Source organism: Mobula birostris, chromosome 6 (assembly GCF_030028105.1).
Source record: "Mobula birostris isolate sMobBir1 chromosome 6, sMobBir1.hap1, whole genome shotgun sequence".
Taxonomy (NCBI): Eukaryota; Metazoa; Chordata; class Chondrichthyes; order Myliobatiformes; family Myliobatidae; genus Mobula; species Mobula birostris.
The window spans coordinates 37,654,564-37,678,099 of NC_092375.1; the positions used below are offsets into that span (position 1 = coordinate 37,654,564).

Genomic DNA, 23,536 nt, shown 5'->3' on the forward strand with positions numbered 1-23,536 from the left:
TCTTTTTGAGCACTGCCACAATGTCATAAATGGGAAATTCCATAAGCTGCTGGGCAGGTTCCCTGGCACTGCACATGTCTCTGGGCACCTCGGACAGTTCTGAGAAGTGACCTTGTGTAATAAACAGAAATTAATGAAAAATAGAAAAATACTGCATAAAGTGAAAAACTAAGATCTCGATCATGTATGGTAACAATGGATTCGGCCGAGTCAGGGTGAAAACATGCTGATTATGAAACAAGCTAAGATCTATCATGACAAACTGAAAATTGAAGGTAATTGTGAATATTTAGCAGGCTAGTTGCAGAAATTTAAGAAAAGGCATAGCATTAAATTTTTAAAGATTTAAAAAGTTTTAAAGACAAAGCATCTACTGATCACGAAGAAGCAGAGAAATTCATTGGAGTTTGTGAAGACCTAACATCAGAACAAGTCTACAATGCTGATTGTTCTTATACCTTACATAAAACCTGAAAGAAATTTAAAATACAAGTACAGAAAACTGCATTGTAGGTTGAGACTGAAAGCCTGCCGTTGGTTGCTGTTGTTCAACAGCTGATTCAGGTATTCTCTCGATGCTGCTTTCGTTACCCTACACACAAAGACTGCTTACCAGTGGCATAAGTTCAGAGTTGGAAATGATGGCGATCCCAAGCTAGTTTATAATTTATTCCAGAATCTGAAAAATTTTTAAATCTGAAACACTCTGGCCCCAAGCGTTCAACCTGTATTTATAAATTCATGATGTTGTCGAACCAGATGCAGATTCCAAACTAGTCTAAATTGAGCAGTCTAAGCTAAGATTCTTTCAAATGCCCTTTGCAAGCACATTAATTAACATTGCACTTACATTTTCTTTGTTATAGTAAATAGAATAAAGGATTGGGAAAGTGATACTTGTATTTAAACTAAAGCCACAATTACATAAAGAAGTAAAATGGATTTGGTCCTTGAGCCAGCTGACTTGAAGTATTGTAGGACAAGTCTCCTATCCAAACTGAATATGGGCTTTGTTGTTCTGTTGGTGTTTAGGGTGTTCAGTAACTAATCTCTTTGGATAACTCGGTGATATCAAGCAGTTAATTTAAATGTCCAAACTAAGTACAGAACTAAAAAGTAACTTGTGGAATCCAATGTTAACAATTAATTCAAGAACACTGATGTGACTTGTCGGCCATTATTCATCTAGATAACACTGTACAACCCATCAAACTTAAAACTCACTCATCCCTTTCCTTCTATAGGAATGACTGTACAATCAAAAGAAGCAGCATCGACAAACTGTAAGTAAATTGGTTACACTGATACATTTTGGAATAACATGAATTTGCCAATTTTAAAATATTCAGTATAGGTATTGAAACAAAGTATTTGAGATTCGATAAAACTGCCATCAGTTTCAGGCTGTGTTCACATTCACTTTGAATTTTATTTTCTACTAATGCTATTCAAGATGTATTTTAAAATGAGTGCAACCTTAATGCCGACTAATTCTCTCTTGATTACTGCCTACCAAAGAAACTCCTGGAAGAAAGCTGTTGTCCCTAAGTAATTTTTTGGACAAGGTGTTAAATGGAAGTCCTGCACACTTTCAAAGGACTGGGGTACAGCAGTCAACAATGCAACTCAGAGCCCTATAACCCATTGCTGTCATGCAGAAATGAACAGCATGATGCAAGTTAGTCACTCTTACCCTAGTCTAAGGGTGGGAAATTGGCAATCAGTAGGCGGTCTATCTCACTATGATTTTAAAAAAGTAATGTTAACCAATGTCTATTTCTGTTACCAGCTGTTTTACCTGCACTTCCTCCTCCACAAGAGATAAAAGAAAAAATAATGGAGTCAGAAGATCTAATTGATGATCACTCAGTGGTAAGAACATCTGCTTGCAAACTATCATTAATTTTGGAGACTATATAGACCAGTCTTTAATAATGAATGATATGTTTCTTTCCACTCCTAGGATCCAGAAAAAGAGATGGAATGTTTTTAACAGTTGCCAAAGCCACTTTTCCAATTTGGTTGCGTTGGTTAGGACTTTCCTGCTGGCTTAATACCAATTAACACATTTTTTTTGCAATGCTGGTGAAGCTGATAATGTGAACAAATGCTTCACAGACACCATTCCTCATTGCATTCATTCATGCAATACCAATCTGCAAAATATCTTTATATAAACCTTCCATCATTCAGATATTTAATCAGGTGCAGTGATCAAAACCTGAATTTCTATCTTTGCATTGTTCACACTTTTTGTTAATCCTTGTAATGCCCAGTTTGCTGCTCAGTGCGATATGAACATCACCTTGCTTATTGTTAAGTAAGTTGTTTGTAAAAGAAACATTTCGGAGGTCCATTTAGAGGATCATATAACAGGTGAAAGGTTTATGAAATTGTTTACGCCATGGAAGTAGGCACTCGCCCATGCTGACCAAAAGCTTGTCTACACTAATCCCATTTTATTGCATTAGGCCCATATCCCTTTACTCCTTTTCCAAACAGGTACCTGTCCAAATACCGTGACTATAACAACCTCCACCACCTCCTCTGGCAGCTCGTTCCATATACCCATCAACCTCTGTGTCGGAAAAACTTAACTCCCAAATCTCTTTTAAGTATTTCCCTTCTCATGATAAATCTATCCTCTCTAGTTCTTCCTCTACTTTTGTTGGGTGGGGGGAGGGGAGACTATGACCACCCACCCTATCTATGCCTTTCATAATTTTATAAGGCCATCCCTGAAATTCTGACATTCCATTCAGATCATCCCAGCCCATTGGATATCTCCTTGTAACTACAGTCCTTTATGACAGGCCTCATCCTGGTGAATCTCTTCTGCACCTTTCATAGTGCACCTACATCCTTTCTATAGAAGAATGGGATTGGGGGGGGATTCAAAGTCTAGGTAAATTTATTATCAAAGTCCTGATATGTCACCATGTACTAACCTGAGGTTCATTTTCTTGCGGGCATTCACAGTAAATACAAAGAAACACAGCAGAGTCATTGAAGAACTGCACACAACAAAGTCGGATAAATGACTAATGTGCAAAAGATGACAAATTATGCAAGTACAAACAATTAAAAACAAACTAATAATAATAAATATTGAGAACATGAGTTGTATGGTCCTTGAAAGTGAAGTCCATTGGTTGTGGAATCAGTTCAATGTTTGGGTGAGTGAAGCTATCCACTCTGATTCAAGAGCCTGATGATTGAGGGTTCTTGTTGATGGCCAAGGGAGGATCTCATTGAAACCTACCAGATACTGAAGGCCTGGATAAAGTGGATGTGGAGAGGATATTTCCATTAGTAGGAGAGTCTTGGAACCCTGGGCACAGCCTCAGAATAAAGGGACATCCCTTTATAAATGAGATGGGGGATATTTTTAATTCAGGGGGTAAATCTGTGGAATTTGTTGCCACAGAGGGCTGTGTAGGCCAATTGTTGACTCTTTATTGATAAAGAGATTGAGGGCTATGGGGTGAAGGCAGAGAATGTGGTAGAATGAGAGAGCAATCTCTAAGCCTAATGGCCTAATTCTACTTGAATATCTTGTGGTATATATCAATGGCTCTCAAATTGGGTGATATCATGTCCCCCTCCCGAAAGCTGAGGGAGTAAGTAGAGGGGGCGCTCGGTAGCAAGCAGGGCAGTTGAGGAATTACAGGCTTATTTTAAGAAAACTACCTATTTTGAGCATTTGATCCTCAGTGCCTTATAAATGATTACATTAACCATGTAATTCCACCCCGCTCTGGTCTTCTGCCTGCTCTGGATCTCTTTATCGCTAATTGCCGATGGGACATCAACCGTCTCGACTTCACCGCACCTTGTCCCCATTCCAACCTCACTCCTTCGGAACGCTCTGCTCTCCACTTCCTCCACACTAATCCTAACCTTATTATTAAACCCGCCAATAAGGGGGGTGCTGTTGTAGTCTGGCGTACTGACCTCTACCTTGCCGAGGCACAGCGACAACTCGCGGATACCTCCTCTTATTTACCCCTCGATCATGACCCCACTAAGCACCAGGCCATTGTCCCCCACACCATCACCGACTTTATCCGCTCAGGGGATCTCCCATCCACTGCTACCAACCTTATAGTTCCCACACCCCGCACTTCCCGTTTCTACCTCCTACCCAAGATCCACAAACCTGCCTGTCCTGGCCAACCTATTGTCTCAGCTTGTTCCTGCCCCACCGAACTCATTTCTGCATACCTCGACACTGTTTTATCACCCCTTGTTCAATCCCTTCCGACCTATGTTCGTGACACTTCTCACGCTGTTAAACTTTTCGATGATTTTAAGTTCCCTGGCCCTCACCGCTTTATTTTCACCATGGATGTCCAGTCCTTATATACTTCCATCCCCCATCAGGAAGGTTTCAAAGCTCTACGCTTCTTTTTGGATTCCAGACCTAATCAGTTCCCCTCTACCACCACTCTGCTCCATCTAGTGGAATTAGTCCTTACTCTTAATAATTTCTCCTTTGGCTCCTCCCACTTCCTCCAAACTAAAGGTGTAGCTATGGGCACCCGTATGGGTCCTAGCTATGCCTGCCTTTTTGTTGGGTTTGTGGAACTATCTGTGTTCCGTGCCTATTCTGGTATCTGTCCCCCACTTTTCCTTCGCTACATCGACGACTGCATTGGCGCTGCTTCCTGCATGCATGCAGAATTCGTTGACTTTATTAACCTTGCCTCCAACTTTCACCCTGTCCTCAAGTTTACCTGGTCCATTTCCGACTCCTCCCTCCCCTTTCTAGATCTTTCTGTCTCTGTCTCTGGAGACAGCTTATCCACTGATGCCTACTATAAGCCTACTGACTCTCACAGCTATCTGGACTATTCCTCTTCTCACCCTGTCTCTTGCAAAAACGCCATCCCCTTCTCGCAATTCCTCCGTCTCCGCCGCATCTGCTCTCAGGATGAGGCTTTTCATTCTAGGACGAGGGAGATGTCTTCCTTTTTTAAAGAAAGGGGCTTCCCTTCCTCCACTATCAACTCTGCTCTTAAACGCATTTCCCCCATGTCACGTACATCTGCTCTCACTCCATCCTCTCGCCACCCCACTAGGAATAGGGTTCCCCTGGTCCTCACCTACCACCCCACCAGCCTCCGGGTCCAACATATTATTCTCCGTAACTTCCGCCACCTCCAACGGGATCCCACCACTAAGCACATCTTTCCCTCCCCCCCTCTCTCTGCATTCCGCAGGGATCGCTCCCTACACAACTCCCTTGTCCATTTGTCCCCCCCATCCCTCCCCACTGATCTCCCTCCTGGCACTTATCCGTGTAAGTGGAACAAGTGCTACACATGCCCTTACACTTCCTCCCTTACCACCATTCAGGGCCCCAAACAGTCCTTCCAGGTGAGGCAACACTTCACCTGTGAGTCGACTGGGGTGATATACTGCGTCCGGTGCTCCCGATGTGGCCTTTTATATATTGGCGAGACCCGACGCAGACTGGGAGACCGCTTTGCTGAACATCTACGCTCTGTCCGCCAGAGAAAGCAGGATCTCCCAGTGGCCACACATTTTAATTCCACATCCCATTCCCATTCTGACATGTCTATCCACGGCCTCCTCTACTGTAAAGATGAAGCCACACTCAGGTTGGAGGAACAACACCTTATATTCCGTCTGGGTAGCCTCCAACCTGATGGCATGAACATCGACTTCTCTAATTTCCGCTAGTCCCCACCTCCCCCTCGTACCCCATCTGTTACTTATTTTTATGCACATATTCTTTCTCTCACTCTCCTTTTTCTCCCTCTGTCCCTCTGAATATACCTCTTGCCCATCCTCTGGGTCCCCCCCCCCTTGTCTTTCTTCCCGGACCTCCTGTCCCATGATCCTCTCGTATCCCCTTTTGCCAATCACCTGTCCAGCTCTTGGCTCCATCCCTCCCCCTCCTGTCTTCTCCTATCATCTTGGCTCCATCCCTCCCCCTCGAACTTTCAAATCCCTTACTCACTCTTCCTTCAGTTAGTCCTGATGAAGGGTCTCGGCCTGAAACGTCAACTGCACCTCTTCCTAAGAATGCTGCCTGGCCTGCTGCGTTCACCAGCAACTTTGATGTGTGTTACATTAACCATGTAATCGCCTCATCTCTTGGTAATCTACCATTCTCTTGTCTTTGCTCAAAGCAATATGTCGAAAAGCGATGTGACACTTCTGTATCTAGCATATCGTGAGAAATCTGGACTGAAGAAGTCGTGTTATTTCCGGGCTCAGCCCATGCATTATTGCCATTCACTACTATAGGGTATAGTGTTAGCTAGTACCATGCCCATATTCCAATCATGCAGTTATGCCATTCCTGTGAATTAGGGTATGCTGTTTAATGGGGTAAAGTTCAGAATTTGCTCTTTTAGACCATAAGATATAGGAACAGAATTGGGCCATTTGGCCCATTGAGTCTGCTCTGCCATTTCATCATGGCTGATCCAATTTTCCTGTCATCCTCAATCTCCTGCCTTCTCCCCATATCCCTTCATGTCCTGACCAATCGAGAATCTATTACCCTCTGCCTTAAATATAAACAAGGACTTGGCCTCCACAACTGCTTGCAGCAAAAAATTCCACAGATTCATCCCTCCCCGACTAAAGCAATTCCTCCTCATGTCCGTTCTAAAAGGATTCCCATCCAGTCTGTGTCCTCTGGTCTTAGACTCTCTCACCATAAGAAACATCCTCTCCACATCCACTGTATCAAGGGCTTTTCACCATTCAATAGTTTTCAATGAGGCCCACCTTCATTCTCCTGAATTCCAGAGAACACTGGCCCAGTGCCATCAAATGCTCTTCATGTGACAAGCTCTTCAATCCTGGAATCATTTTCGTGAGCCTCCTTTGAACCCTCTCCAGTTTCAGCACATCCTTTCTTAGATAAGGGGCCCACAACTGCTCACAATACTTCAAGTGAGGCCTTGTCAGTGCTTTATAAGGTCTCAACATTACATCCTTGCTTTTTTTTCTAGTCCTCTTTAAATGAATGCTAACATTGTATTAGCCTTCCTCCCCACAGACTCAAACTGCAAGTTAGCCTTTAGGGAATCCTGCACAAGAACTCTCAAGTCCCTTTGCACCTCAGGTTTTTGTATTTTCTCTCCACTTAGAAAATAGTCAACCTTTTCATTTCTTCTACCAAAGTGCATAACCATATGCTTCCTGACATTGTACTCTATCTGCCATTTTTTTGCCATTTTCCTAATCAATCTAAGCACTTCAGTTAGTCCTGACGAAAGGTCTCGGCCTGAAACGTCGACTGTACCTCTTCCTAGAGATGCTGCCTGGCCTGCTGCGTTCACCAGCAACTTTGATGTGTGTTGCTTGAATTTCCAGCATCTGCAGAATTCCTGTTGTAAGCACTTCTGTAGCTTACTTCCTCAAACCTATCTGTCCCTCCAACTATTTTCATATTGTCTGCAATTCCATCATCCATATCATTGAATTGGTCCCAACACAACCTCTGTGGAATACCACTTGTCACTGGCAGCCAAGCAGAAAAGGCTCCCTTTATTCCTGGTCTTTGCCTCCTGTGAATCAGCTATGGCTTTAGCCATGCCAGAATCTTTCTTGTAATACCATGGGCTCGTAGCTTGTTGAGCAGCCTTATGTGTGGCACTTTGTCAAAGGCCTTCTGAAAATCCAAGTACACAACATCACCCAATTCTCCTTTGTCTATCCAGCTTGTTATTTCTTCAAAGAATTCCAACAGATTTCTCAGGCAAGATTTTCCCTTGAGAAAACCATGGTTTATTTTATCAAATCCCTCCAAGTGCCCTGAGAACTCATCCTTAATAATGGACTCCAACGTCTTCACAACCACTGACGTCAGACTAACTGGCTTATAGATTTCTTTCTTCTGCCTCACCCCCTTCTTGAATTGTGGAGTGATATTTGCAATTTTCCAGTCTTCCGGAAATATTCCAGAATCTAGTGACTCTTGAAAGATCATTTTTAATGCCCACATGATCTCTTTAGCCACCTCTTCAAAACACCATCTGGTCCGTGTGATTTATCTACCTTCAGACCTATCAGTTTCCCAAGAACCTTCTCTCTAGTAATGGTAACTTCACACACTTCATGACCTCTGACCTGGAACTTCCACCATACCGCTAGTGTATTCCACAGTGAAGACCGAAGCAAAATACTTATTCAGTGTTTGCCATTTCGTTGTCTCCCATTACTACCTCTCCAGCATCATTTTCCAGTGGTCCAATATCCACTCTCGTCTCTCTCTTACACTTTATGTATCTCAAGAAACTTTTGGTATCCGCTTTAATACTATTGGCTACCTTACTTTTGTACTCCAGCTTTACTTTCTTAATGACTTTTTTAGTTGCCTTCTGTTGGCTTTTAAGAGCTTTCCAATCCTCTAACTTCACGCTAAATTTTGCTCTATTATATTCCCTCTCTTTGGCTTTTATGTTGTCTTTAACTTCTCTTATTAGCCATGGTTGTGTCATATTTCTTCCTCTTCGGGATGTATATATCCTGTGCCTTCCGAATCGCTTCCAGCCATTGCTGCTCTGCTGTCATCCCTGCCAGTGTTCTTTTCCAATCAATTCTGGCCAACTCCTCTCTCATGCCTCAGTAATTTCCTTACTCCACTGTAATACTGATACATCTGACTTTAGCTTCTCCTTCTCAAATTTCAGAGTGAATTTGATCATATTTTGATCACTTTCCCCTAAGGGTTCTTTTACCTTGAGTTCTCTAATCAATTCTGGTTCTTGCACAACACTCAACCCAGAATGGCTGATCCCCTGGCAGGCTCAACCACAAGCTGCTCTAAAAAGCCATCTCGTAGGCAATCTAGAAACTCCCCCTCCCGGAATCCAGCACCAGCCTGATTTTCCCCATCTACCTGCATATTGAAATCCCGCATGACTATTATAACATTGTCACTTTGGCATGCATTTTCTACCTCCCATTGTAATTTGTAGAACACATCCTTACTACTGTATACAACTCCCATCAAGGTTTTTTTTACCCTTGCAGTTCCTTAACTCTTATCTTCAATGAGTCAACAGCTTCCTACCCTATGTCACTTCTTCCTAATGATTTGATTTCACTTTTTATGAACAGAGCAACACCTCCCCCTCTGCCTTCCTGTCTGTCCTTTTGATACACTGTGTATCCTTGGACATTAAGTTCCCAGCTATAATCCTCTTTCAGCCATGATTTAGTGATGCCTACAACATACTTGCCAATCTGCAACTGCGCTGCAAGTTCACCTACGTTATTTCACATACTGTGCGCATTCAAATATAACATGTTTTGCTAGTACTGAGATATCGCTGTCCCACTTTAAGTACTTTCAAGTAGAGAGTCAAGTTTTGCTGGAGCTATGATGATGTCATAATTTTCGACTTTATTGAATGCAGCGCTTGAGGTTGGACTTAGACTACAGGCAATTGACCATGGTCAGTAATCTATAACAAAAATGACAGTAGCAGACCAAATGAAAAAGAAATTTAGACAATATAGTGTGAAGTATAGATTTATGCCAGTACCAAGCAACAAATGTGTCTGTTGTGTGGAAAAGGTTTTTTCAAATGAGGCAATGAAATCGCCCAGGCTTCATAAAAATTTGAAGAGAATACACTCTACAAAAGCAAACAAGAACTTAGCTTATTTTCAATCACTTTGTGGAAACTTTCAAAACAGAAAACATGTCAAAACATGTTTGCCAGCGCTTCACAACAAAACAGTTTTGGTTTGCGTGTTTCATATATTTCTTTGCTCATTGCTAAGTCTAGGAAACCCCATACAATTGGAGAAGAACTGATTCTGCCAGTAGTAAGGGTGGTTCTGAGTATGATTTTGCTTAAGTCCTCAGTCCAAATAATTAAAGCGATACTGCTCAGTGACAATTCTGTTCAAAAACGAATAGAAGGAATGTCTGAGAATGTGGAAGGTACATTGTGCAACATGCTTAGGACAACAGAATTTGCTCTACAGTTGGATGAGTCAACTTTGCCAGGCAATGAATCTTTGCTTCTTGGTTATATTCATTTCATAAAAGATGAAAGCATGATTCAAGAGTTGTTATTTGCAAGGGGACTAGAAACAAGTATGAAGGGAGAGTCAATATTTTGGGTGGTTGAGCAATATTTCAAAAAGAAGGACAATCTGCTCACCAATATTCTTGCTCATTCAACGGATGGGGAACCATCAAAGACTGGACGCCAACGTGGGATTATTACTTTCTTGAAAAAAGCTGTACCTAACATACTTACCATTCACTATGTAATTCACAGACAACATCTTGTCACAAAAATCTAAGTGATTGGCTGCAGAAATCATTAAATATTGTTATCACAGCGGTAAATGAAATCAGGTCCCAATTATCGACAATTTCGAGATCTTTGTATTGAGAATGATGAACAATTTGAACATTTGCTGTTGCACGCAGATGTCAGGTGGCTCTTTAAAGAGATGATTTTATGTGCTTTTTGAAACTGTGATAAAGTTATTTGAAGACAATGGTGTTTCGTTCCATAAACAATTCAAGAATGTTTGGCAAGATATTCCTTATTTGTCAGAATTATTTGCAAAGCTTAATGAAATCAGACTTCAATTGCAAGGAAATTATGTGAATCATATCAAAATCAAATTAGTCATCTCCACATTTCTGTTCAGGTTAACCCTATTTAAATGCAACATTGGCTGTTGCGGCCTTTTCCAATTTCCGCGCCTCTCTGAGTTGGAAGAGGAAGAAAGAATACCAGATGATGATCTTCAAGTATACTGCGCCCACCTGGGTGAGCTGTATGTGAAAGAGATTTCAGACTCTTTCCTCGATCCAAATTCCACATTGGGTAATAAATCCATTCCTGAACACTTGTAATGAAGAATTCACAGGAAGGATGGAGAAAGAACTGATCGCGCTGCAAAATGACTTTGCACTGAAGCCAAGGTGCAAAAAAATCATTTCAAGACTTCGGGTTGCAGAAAGAAATTTCTAAATGCCATCCTGCACTGTGGATAAAGGTCAAGATGTTCTTTATTGGCTTACCAACATCATACTTAGTGGAGTTCAGTTTCAGTAAGTCGCCCAGCAACTTTCAAAGCAACCAAACAGACTGCCAATTACTGAATGTGGGGATCTGAGGTTCCTTCTGAGTGACACTCAGCCCGATGTTGAGAAGCTGATCTCACTGCACCAAGCCCATCCATCTCATTGAAAGGTGAAAAAGCAATGAAGGATCGATAATTGGCCTACTCTAAAATTTTATGCTCTAAAATTGTTGATAAAAATCCTTTTTACTTTAATTAAATAGTTTTATTTGTACCTTTTAAATAGATTTAAATCTGCTTGGATTTTTGCAATTTGTCACTGATTCCAATTTGCACTTCCTATTTTCTTTCACTGTGCATCGTAAATCAAGGTTCTTTATAGTTGTTATGCAATGACTAAAAAGAGAGAGAGGGGTGCTGAGAGCCAGGTGAAGGTAACCCAGAAAAGCTTGGGAACCACTTGTCTGTAATATGGTGACCAGAACAGCACACGATTTTGCTTCTTCATTTTCCTATCCACTTGTATTGCCATTTTCAGCGAGCTGTGAATTTGCACACCATGGTCCCTCTATATATCAATGTTCCAATGTCCCTCCACTTACTGTATATAACCAGCCACTGTTAGATCAGTATCAGATTTAATATCACCAGCACGTGTTGTGAATTTTGTTAACTTAATGGCAGAGTACAATGAAATACATGATAAATAAATATAGAGGGAAAAAACTGAGTTAAGTAAGTGTATGTATGTATGTATGCACATATATATAAAATAATGCGAGGGGTGATTGATAAGTTTGTGGCCTAAGGTGGAAGGAGATGAGTTATTAACTTCAAACTTTCTGCATAACCACTCAAAGAGTTGAACTGCATGTGCATGTAACGAGAGCTGTATAACTCATCTCCTTCTACCTTAGACCATGAATTTATCAATCACCCCTCGTATACACGCACACAAATATATACACATACACATGTATATCTACTAACTGGGTAGGATCCTTAATGATGGATGCTGCCTTCCTAAGGCACCGCTCCTTGAAGATGTCTTGGATACTATGGAGGCTGGTACCCACGACAGAACTGACTAATTTTACAAGTTTCTGCAACTTATTTTGATCTTGTGTTGTAGTCTTGTTGTTGTTAAGTGCCATCGAGTCATCGTCGACTCTTGGCGACCCTGTGGATAATTGCCCTAGAGTTTTGATCCTTACAAAGGCGGCTCATTGTTAATACACTGTGTTCATAGCTGTCCTTACTGTGTCCATCCATCTGATTGTTGGCCTTCCACCGAGCATGATATCCTTTTCCAGGCAGATGTTTTTTCCCATGGTGTGCCCAAAGTACGGAGTCTTGTCATTTCAGCCTCCAGTGGGAGATTTGGTTTGATCTCCTTGACGATTCGTTTGTTCTCTGAGAAGTCCTTGAGATGTATAGCATTTTTCTCCAGCACCACAGTTCAAAGGCGTCAATAAGCTTCCTATCCTGCTTTACCGTGTGACTTTCACATCCACATAATGTCGTTGACAACACCATCGCCTGCACAAGTCGAATCTCTGTATGTAGAGCTAGATTCCTGTTTCTGAGGCTCTTCTCTAGCTCCTTCATGGCTGCTCTAGGGTGATTCTTTGTTGGATTTCTTGACTGCTGACCCCTTTGGTTTTAATTATTGATCCAAGTAAGCTGAAACTGTAAATCACCTTAATTTCCTCTCCATTGAAATTAAAATTGGGAGTGCTGCCAGTAGTCATAATGTTAGTCTTCTCCAGGTTAAGGTGCAGGCCCATCTTAAAACTAAGTTCCTTGATGTTGGTTAGCAGTTGCTTCAGGTCTTCTTCGTTTGCAGCCAGTATTGTCATGTCATCAGCGTAACGAAGATTACTGATGATTCTGCCACCAATTCTCACCCCTCGTATACGCCTGCTTCTTTGAAGATTTGTTTGGTGTACAAACTAAACAGGCGGGGGAGAGAATGCAGCCTTGTTGTACCCCTTCACGGATGCCGAACATTCTGTTTCTCCTCGTTCCATTGGCACTGCTGCTTCTTAATTGATGTAAAGATTGCGCACACGAACGGTCCAGTATTCTGGTACAGCCACGTGTCTTCATGTGTCATGATCGACGCAAAGGCCTTGCTGTAGTCAATCAAGCACATATAGATGTCCTTCTTGTATTCTTTTGTCTTCTTGAGAATCCATCTCCCATCTGCAATGTCTCCTCTTCTCCCCCTTCTTTCATGAAACCTGCTTGCACTTTTGGAAGCTCCCGCTCTACATAAGTATGAAGTCTTTTCTAAATGATCTTTAGTAAATCTTGCTGGTGTGAGGAATGAGGGCAATTGTATGATAATTTCCGAACTCCATTGGACCACCTTTCTTCAATATTGGTAAAAACACTGATTTCCTCCATTCACTTGGCTATGGCATTGTCTTCCAGATCAGCTGACAGAGCCTCATCAATATTGCAACAGCTGCATCTGATTGCTGTAGTATTTCAATTGGAAATACTCTTCTTCATCCTACCTTTCCTGAAGTCCACAATCAGCTCTTTGATCTTGCTAGGTTGTTGCTGCGATACCACTCTACTGGCAGGTATATCTCGATCCTCTACGCCTTTTCGTCACCATCTGAAATTCTGCCAATAGTAGTTGCATCCTCAGCAGGTTTACCATAATACACTACCTCTCAACTCAATATGTTCATTTAATGTCAGAGAAATGTATACAATATACATCCTAAAATACTTTTTCTTCACAAACATCCACAAAAACAGAGTGCCCATAAGAATGAATGACAGTTAAATGTTAGAACCCCAAAGCTCCCCCTTCCCACGCATAAGCAGCAGCAAGTCAACAATCCCCCCCACCAGCAAAAAGCATCAGCGCCATCCGCCGAACACTCAAGCGTGCAGCAAAGCATCATTAAAGACACAGACTTGCAGTACCCCAAAGACTACTTGTTCATACAGTAATTCAACATAATTCGAGAGGCTCTTTCTCTCTTCCCCGAATAAGGGGAAAAGAGTTGTCTCTGTTTCACAGCGAGAGGGGAGACATAACAAACAACTCGCTGATTTATGATGTTAAAATTCAGTTGCGTCGCTTTTTCCGAGTTCTGTGCCCCGAGCTTTAGCTCGAGACACATAGCTCCCGATGTTCTTTGTTCTCCCGCAACGCTTCAATCGGGGACACCGGCCTTGAATCAGCCCGTCTCCAGAGCCACAAAAATCTGGCACCCTGAAGGCGCGCTACTCTTCCAGGCTGTATCGTTGACATATCAAAAAGCAGCTGGTTGTGAGGCCCTGAGAGTGGGTCCCATTTCCGCAAAGAACTGAAGTCAACGTGTAACTCCAGGTCAGGGTCTTCCAAAGAACCTTGAAAAGGGGAAAAAGGAGATATCAAAGACAGAAATGGAGCTATTTCCAAAGATGCAAGCAAAGGAGCGGCTGTTTAGTGCCATCTTAACTTTGCACCGCCCTCCAATTTTGGATTGATTTCCAGCTAATCTACTACATAATCCATATGTATCTTTAAGCACACGGCCCTCACTATCAACAATTCCATCAATCTTCATGCTGTCAGCAGACTTACTAATCTACTATATAATCCATATGTATCTTTAAGCAAACGGCCTCACGATCTACAATTCTGCCAGTCTTCATACTAACCAGACCACATTCTTTCTCTACAGGTTTTCCCTGTGCTACAGTCTTATGGGAAATTCACCCTTACAGAATTCACCAGTCACCATAGAAAAACCTGAGATACAGAATGAAATTCACTCGATATTCATGTGGAGAAAGGTTTTTCATTTATTTAGAGATACAGCACAGAACAGGCCCTCTCAGCCCAACGTGCCGCACTACCCGGCATTCAACCAAGTTAACCCTGGCCTAATCACATTACAATTTACAATAACCTATTGACCTACTAACTGGTATGCCTTTCGACTGTGGGAGGAAACCCACACTCACCTGGGGAGGATGTGCAAAACTCCTTACGTTGGACTCCAGAATTTAATTAGGAACTCCGACACCTCGACCTGTAATAATATCAGGTGAACCGCTGTGCTACTGTGGCGTTTATTTCTTTTCAACTCACATTTCTTGACGCAAGTGCAGAAAGTGCAACTTTGCATTTTCTAGTAACCAGTTGCATCTCTGTGCTCACAGATTTCCGATCAGAAAAACGAAACTGCCACTGCTTCCCTCTGCCTCTACTCACCAAGCCAAGTTTTTATCCAATTTCACCTTCCACCCCAAATGCCCTTTGTTGCCGGAAGTTTTCTTCAGCCCATCTATACAATGTCTACTGCCTGGCCTTCATCTGTTTTCTTAGAGATGTGTGAAGCAGGGATTCCCCTACACAAAACCACCCCGACTCTACCTAATTAGTCCCTGCTTTTCTGATTGATCACAAATCTAGGTCCTTCATAATTCTGGTAAATATTAAAATTATATTCAATTCTAATTAATATTAAAATTACATTTAAAAGGTTTATTTTCTTTTCATTGCAGATGCTGAAAGCCAAAACAAAGTCTAAGAAGAAAAAGAAAAAGACTAAAAGTAAAAAAGTAAGCTAATGTTACAGTATACTGATTTGGGGGCCCAAAAGAGATATATTTTTTAATCAAAAATTCAAAATCCCAATCAATTATAAATATTGTTACGTTAGCTGCTGATGCAAGGGGCCAGCATTTAGTTGTGCTGGGAATGCTTGTGTAAAGCCCTATCTGTGTAGAGAGAAGCTCCCTGCATGTGCTGCCTGACCTGTTAAGTATTTCCAATAATTTCTCAGACTGAATTAATTTTACTGAGAAATCCATTGCAGTGAGACATAGAATACAGTAAACAGTGAGGCAGAATCTCACGATCAACATCTGGTTAGCATCAATGTGAGAAAGTAGACATCGCACTGTGAGCTGGTCCTGAGCACAGAGCAAACTGGTGAGGATGTGCTGAGACAGACAAATACTGAGATGTGTAATATCAGCCTGATAAATTGTGAAAAACCACAATGGACTCTGAAATTTCAGAATGTATGGTCTGGAACAGAGTAACACACACAGAGATGATGTTTTGGGCCAAGACCCTCGGTTCCAGCATCAAGCATATCTTGATTCAGGGATCTAGCCAGGTTCACCTAGAGTCCAAGCATTAAGTTTTTGGAATTATTTGAAACCAAATAGTGATTTTTGGTATTGTTTAAAACTAATAGCAATTAATAAAGTAACATGGTTGTTAGGCTATAGACGTGCTCAGCCCTGAGACGCCAGGCAAGGTCACTTGATTCCAAACAATTGGTTTATTGATCATTACAGGAAGTCTCTCCTTTCCCCTTTTTCCAACCATGATGGCTCCTTTCCACTCTCAGTCCACAATGGAGACCCATATCAGAATCAGGCTTACCATCACTCAATTTGTGATAAAATTTGTTTTTGTTTGCAGCAGCAACAGTACAGTGCAATACATAACAGTACTGTGCAAAAGTCATAGCTATGCATATGTGCCAAAGACTAGCACAGTGCTATAGATGGTGACGTTTGATATGTGCTTAGTCATACAGTCATGTACGTTAGCAGTGCACCTTGTGATCTGAAACAGCAGTAGCAAAAGATAAACCAATAATGGACAGAATACAGGAACTATGAAGCAATTCTGGAAAGTCACCTATAATTAAGTGGTGTGAAGCACATGGCAATGCAATAACTAATCAGAAGCACAAGTACGTGCAAAATAATTAAATGCACTTGCTTAAACTGCTACTGGTCGGATAGAAAGAAGCCCAAGGGTGCAACGTTATCAACTTAGGTCACTGAATTTTATTAAAGATGTCATACTACTTTGATGGAAAATAAGAGAAAATTTACCAGGCATCAGATTCACATGAAATTTCCTGAAATAATTTTCTGTTTCCAGGATATAGGTACTGAGGACGATCATCAAACAATGCAAGTTGCAGTTCCTAAAAGATAGTAAGTTCTTTTTCTATAAACAAAACTTATTTGCAGGTCCCTTGATTCACAGACTACCTGTACTGACCATCAAGCATACGTTGAGACTATTCCTATACGTCACATTTTATTCCTCCACCCAGTTCTGCCACACTCAGGAGAATTATCTTGCCAGTCTTCATGTCCCTGGGATGTGGTTGGAAACCGAGGCACTCTAAAGAAATGCATCAGGAGAAAGTGCAAACTGAACACACACACACAGCATAGGAGGAGGTGGTGTGTGTAAGGATCAAACCGGGAGCTGGGACCTCCACCACCTGCACTAGTTGTTGCATCATTGAATGAGCAGCTTCACTTTCAGCTTCTATGCCATGGGATAGAAGCGTACTTAGACCTGTTAATATTATACCTTAATCTCATTTCCAATAATTGCTTCACTTGTGTATCCTGCTTTTATCCATGCCTATTCATGCATCAGTCTGTTGCTAAGGACTAACGTTTGCTAATGTATTATAAAGCTATATGTATAGAAATCTAAGGGAATACATTTGTGAACTTGCAGTGAGCATGTCAAATTGAAATATATGGCAAAGTTTCTAAACACTCCTTAGTTTGTAGATCTGTATCTTATTTTTTGAGCATTTCAAGTTTCCTGTGCTGGTCTCAGGGTGCAGCGATCTCATGAGCACCGGAACAGATGTGGGGAGACAAAAAAGTGGTTCATTGTAGAACTGTGGGAGACTGGAGGTGGTAAACTTAGCATTTGCAAGAGTAGTTAAATATGGGTTCATGAGTTCTTCAGTTCTTCCTGGCTGTAGAATCTGAATAATTTATCATTCATTACTTGTTGCAAACGTTTTGTTGGATTGAACAAGGATGAACCAATCTTGCAGCAGGTTTTGAACCCCTTAGTCTTATGTGCATCCTGCATGTTTTGGAATTTGGGACTAAAATCTGGGGTACTTTTGCACATCTCGAGGTATTAATAATCCAGTCTTCAGTATTTGGAAAAGATTCACTGTGATTACAGAAGCTATGCAATATTAAACTTGTGTTGGGAGAAAAGAAGTTAGAGAATTTCCATACTCATGTTATCAGGGGCGTATACAGATATAGTCATTTTAGAATCTTTCTGTAAAACAAAACATAATGCACTGAACATTGCAAGATAGATTCCAGTTTGCCATTTCTTATTCATTGACTTTTCTGGCACCTGTGCGTACATTTACTTTGCAAAGACTGAAAGTAAAGAAGAGCACAATGTCTTTATCTACAATATATGTTAGGACATTTAGATAACCCATCTGAAACTTCAGGGTCTACGGTACAAAGTACATAATTACGAGCCTTTGATTCTTCTGATAATCATATTTGCCAGTTTGAATGATTTTAGTAAAGCTTCTGTAAAGTTTAGTCCTTGGCAAATTCAAGGAAACTTCACAATTATCTCTATACTGCATACTAATTTTAGTCACATGTTTAATTGAGCATTTATTTCTGTAACAGTGAGGTGCTGTCAATTCCTGTGCAAGAAAACCAATCAAATAAGAATGAGGGAAGTGAGCTTATGGCAAATACCATCTGTAACGTTTCTACATTTGGAGTCATTCCCCCAGACTCTTCGTTATCGGTTTTGCACACTGCAACTGATGGCAGTCATACTGCACCCCTTTTTACAAGTCATGAAGTTAACCAATCAGCTGATTTGCCTGATCTGACCTATCAGAGTGACGGAGAACTGGATGACATTGATTTCATCATCAAAGATTCCAATGTAGTAAGTTTGAATTTCCTTTTTTTTTCCCCCAGAGGTACTATTGTATAAATAAAATAAATTGAAATCAACTTTGCTTCTGAGTATTTGTATTCGTTGCAACTGTTCAGTTCTGGTTATTTTTTACAGGAAGAATGTGAAAACCTTGGGTAGAGTAGGAACAGAAAATATTCATTTCAGGAACCAATTCTGTAAACATTTTATGGTTCTATGAAAATGTCAATCATTGCTTTCTGCTTCGATGACTGAGATGCTAACTTTCTCCTAAATATGTCCTTTTATGGTAGTACGTGACTGGACCCATTCTGGTCTTTACCTCAAAATGAAATATTTGCCTTTTAACTATCCATGATGAGTTGAAACACATAGGCTGGACCTGAACCTAGCAACTGTGACTGGAAATTATTACATCAGCTCTTCAGACATCGGTGAATAGCTAAATAATGCATACTGGTACAGATCTGAAGTACCTACAGTGGACTTGTCAATCTTCACTACTGTTTGGAACACTCGGACAACCTCACACTCTTACAACTACCTCAGACTGCTTACCCAATGATGTTGTAAGATATTGCAAAGTCTTATCAACTAGTAAAGTCAAACGTTCTTTCCCCATACCCCTTCAACGTATCTTAAAGTCATACGAGGCCTTAGAATCTTTGCCTTTAAATTTTGACAGTGCTGCAAATTATCAAAGACCCACTGTAAAAGATCCCTTGGTTTGTTCTTCAGTGCAGCTGATGAGTAAAACAATAAACCTCACTTATACGAACCACAAGAGATATTTGATGCACAACTGGGAAGTTTGAAAACTCTCTGCCTGCAGGTATTGTTACCCAGAGAATGTAGCTTCAGGCTCATAAATATGGAAACTTCGATAGACATCTACGGAATATTGAAAGGCATAGGTAGAGTGGATATGAGAGGATGTTCCCAATAGTGGCAGAGTCTAGGATCAGAGGGCACAACTTCAGAATACAAGGCGTCCCTTTAGAACAGAGATGAGGAAGAATTTCTTTAGCCAGGGAGTGTTGAATCTGTGGAATTCATTGCCTCAGAAGGCTGAGGAGGACGGTAATGGGTGTATTTAAAGCGGAGGCTGATAGGTTATTGATTAGTAAGGGCACCCATCAGGGGTCCCCAACTTTTTTTACGCCATGGTCCCCAACCATTAACTGATGGGTCCACGAACCCAGGTTGGGAATCCCCTGTTGCCAATGGTTACGGGAAGAAGGCAGGATAATGGAGGTGAGAGGGAAAATAATCAACCATGATTGATCGGCAGAGCAGTTTCAATCCAAATGCCCTAAATCTGCTTCTATGTCCTATTGCCTTATGGAGATATCACAGCCATTCATTCTGTTTCCAACTAAGTTGTCCAGCCCAATCATCTGAATGTATGGTTTAGTAAGCTGTTAGGTTCAAGTGATGAGAAACACCTTTGACTTTTACAGTCCCTTGAAAAACTGTGCAAATAATACTGTTGGTTCTATATTTTTATAAAAATGGTTACAGAATCTAAATGCAGCAATAGATTATTTTCAGCTGTGCTTTCAAAAATAATATTAATTAAGTTCTCTTCTAGCAACTGAATCTCTTGGGCCAGATATAATTATTGAAAAGCTTGGACATAACGAGGAACATAAAGGGTATAAATCAGAACAAACTCTGGAAGAATGGGTCGATGGAGAGTATGAAAAGACTTCGTGATGGTGGAGGCAGCGGCATGACTGTTGAATGAAATATGCACTTTGCATTTGCCCAAGTGAAAGAGAGCAAGGTTAAAACAGGATGAAATTAGAGTGGATAGATCAAAGGCACTCAGAAATGACTTGCTGTAACCTAAGAAACTGAGAGACATTAGAAAGGCTCCAGAAATGTCCATAATCAATTTTTCCTGGGTGTGGGTTTGGTGGCAGAAGTTGGGCACTTCTGTTTAAAACAGGGAAAAGATAATTAAGCAATTACAAAATCATTTTAAAAAATGTGGACTGATAAATGAAGGTTAGTATGAATTCATTAAAAATATAATTACTAAATCCTTTATTCAAGTAATAGAGAAACTTGTGTATATTGACTTTCAAAGGGCCACTGAAAAAGTTCCACATAAATGGTGATAACAAAATTAAAACCCATCAGATTGAAGAGAGAATGATTGTTTGGATATGATATTGACCAAGGAACAGAATAGGGATGTTTTCGGGCTCCACGGTTCCAAGCAATATCTCTCTGGTGTCATTAATAGAACTGCTCTTTTTGATGTATATTAATGACCCAAACTTGGAAAATACAGGCCATAATATGTGTTTACGAATGATAGAAGTGTGATAGGGTGGTCAATGGTCTCAGCCAGTTTTAAACTAGTGAAATGACAGATACAGAGCAAATGAAGTTCAACTACAATAAGTAAAAGGCGAGGCAGTATGAACTAAGTGGTACATTTAAAGGGGTTATAGGGCAAGTGGCAGAACAGGTTGAGCTGGTTCTAAAAGCACCAGTGCGTGGAATTGCACTTACTGAGACAAGAACCTATCACATTCATTAGGCCTCTGCTAAAATATAGCTTAATTCTGTCCACAATTTTAAAAAAAAAAGATGCCAAAGCCTTGGAGTAAGTGCAAAGGTATTTTCAACCCTGGATCAGTTTTAACTTTTTGAGCTATGGAACATCACTGCTTTTGGCACATTTAGAAAAGCCTTTAAATAATGAGGGCAAGCAAATTGCATACAAAGCTGGATCACTGTCTACTAAGGATTTTAGCTCTTTTGGCGAGAATATTTGTTCTGAATGGACAGTGTGGTGTTATATTCTGAACTACCAAAGGACAGTAATGGAGTCAAATATTTCAGTACAGGAAAAATCCTTGATGGTTTGATGTTTGATTTTCTTCATAGGATTTGTATTCTTCCCCATTGGAAGCTGATGGAGCCACCAAAGCACAGGAGTACGTTTGTCAAAATAGCAAAGGAGATTCTGAATTCAGGCAGAAATTGATTGATCTTGAAACTGAAAACAAAGTAAGTGTTTAAAAATTACCTTTAAATCATAGTAAACCCTAGTGTAATGTGACCTTAGTCTTTTGGTGTAATATGGGTATTTTCAATGGTTGCAGTTTGCAAAGTTAAGTTTCAGGTTTCAATACACAAAATTTTATTTTGATAATGATTTGTAAATACTTCAATTTTTTTCAGGTTCTTAAGAAAAACTCAGAACTTTTGATGATTCAATTCAAGAAAGAGCAACAACGGAGAATTGATGCAGAAAGCCTGATTTCAAAACAGCAAGAACATTATCATCAGGAAATAACCCGGTATGCCTATATTTAGAAGTGCAATGTACATTCAGGTTCAAATCTCTAATAATCATACAGGAACAGGCCCTTTGGTCCACAATATCAGGGCCTGTAGATGATGCCAAATTATGCTAATTCTTCTCTGCCTGTGTTTGATCCAAATCCCTACATGTCTTGCATATTCCAGCGTCTAACCGCCTTGTAAATACCTTTATCGTATCTGTTGCCACTGGCAGCACATTCCTGGCACCTGCCACTGTCTTTCTTTATTAAACAAAACGTTTTCTCTCCCCCCACCCCCAATTCTTAAATGCAAAGCCAGGAAAAAGCTTCAAATTGTCTACCGTATCTATACCTCTAATAGTTTTATCAGGTCTCCTCTTGGCTTCTGACACTTCAGATAAGACAACCCAAGTTTGTCCAATCTTGTCTTATGGGTCATAACCTCTCATCTAGGCAGCATCCTAGTATCCCTCTTCTGTACCTTCTCCAAAGCTTTATCACCTTCCTGTAAAGGGGTGATAAGAATTGCACACAGTACTCCAGTTGTGACCTTACCAAAGTTTTGCATAGCTGCAATACCTCTCTTGTTCTCAATGCCTCAGACAATAAAGGCAAGCGTGCCATACGTTGCCATTACTTATCCTATCTACTTGTGTGACCACTTTCATGGACTTGGACCCCAAGGTCCCTTTGCACATCAGTACTGTTAAGGGTCCTGCCATTAACTCTATTCTTGCCTCTTCGTTAGGCCTCCATGGTATAACAGCTCACATTTGCTTGGATTAAACTCCTTAGAATCAGAATTAAGTTTATTATCACTACCTTAATTATTTCTGAATTATTTGGGCAGAGATTTGCTTTGTTATTGGCCATCAATATGTCAAACAATAAATTTGATATCACTACCTTATGTGATATCAAATTTATTGTTCCGTGGCAGCAGTACAAAGGCATAAAATTATTATAAATCACAAAATAAATAAACAGTGCACAAATAAAGGAATAATGAGGTAGTGTTCGTGGGTTTATGGACTTCAGAAATCTGATGGTACAGGGGAAGGAATTATTTTTGAATTGTGAGTGTGTGTCAATATAATACACGTCATTAATTATCATTGAGAAGATGGGTGGTGTGCCAGAATCCTGACCCACTGCAGTGCATTTGTTGACAGCTTTCTTACAGTATTGTGACGTATTTCCAACTTCTGTTGGCATATGAAGAGGGGGAGTTTGCAATTGGTTAAATTCTCAATAGTATGCTGTCCTTAATAGTCCAGGAGGTAAAGGCAAAAGTTTTGGGATTTTTGTTTCTGACTGAGCAAACTGTATCACTTTTGTTAATTTAATGCAACCAAGATGCTTTATTTCAAAGTTAAAAATCTCTGTAGTTGGGGACAGAAAATGTTGATATGTGGATAATTTGGCATTTTAATTTGTTTATGTATCACAAGTCTAAGAAATTAGATTGTGCTTT

General features: G+C 40.6%; 1 protein-coding gene and 1 long non-coding RNA gene across 5 annotated transcripts in view; one reads left to right on the forward strand and one right to left on the reverse strand.

Moving 5' to 3' along the window:
* LOC140198945 (E3 ubiquitin-protein ligase DZIP3-like) overlaps window positions 1–23,536 on the forward strand; it is a 107,993-nt gene that overhangs the window by 53,431 nt on the left and 31,026 nt on the right. For all 3 annotated transcript variants that reach the window (XM_072260242.1, XM_072260244.1, XM_072260243.1), the window contains 7 exons: window positions 1,245–1,283; window positions 1,790–1,872; window positions 15,556–15,612; window positions 16,958–17,013; window positions 18,499–18,769; window positions 21,662–21,784; window positions 21,959–22,077. In XM_072260242.1, coding sequence (XP_072116343.1) covers window positions 1,245–1,283; window positions 1,790–1,872; window positions 15,556–15,612; window positions 16,958–17,013; window positions 18,499–18,769; window positions 21,662–21,784; window positions 21,959–22,077 — 748 coding nt within the window. The remainder of the gene's footprint in view (window positions 1–1,244; window positions 1,284–1,789; window positions 1,873–15,555; window positions 15,613–16,957; window positions 17,014–18,498; window positions 18,770–21,661; window positions 21,785–21,958; window positions 22,078–23,536) is intronic.
* LOC140198947 (uncharacterized) overlaps window positions 1–23,536 on the reverse strand; it is a 179,460-nt gene that overhangs the window by 47,331 nt on the left and 108,593 nt on the right. The window lies entirely within an intron of this gene.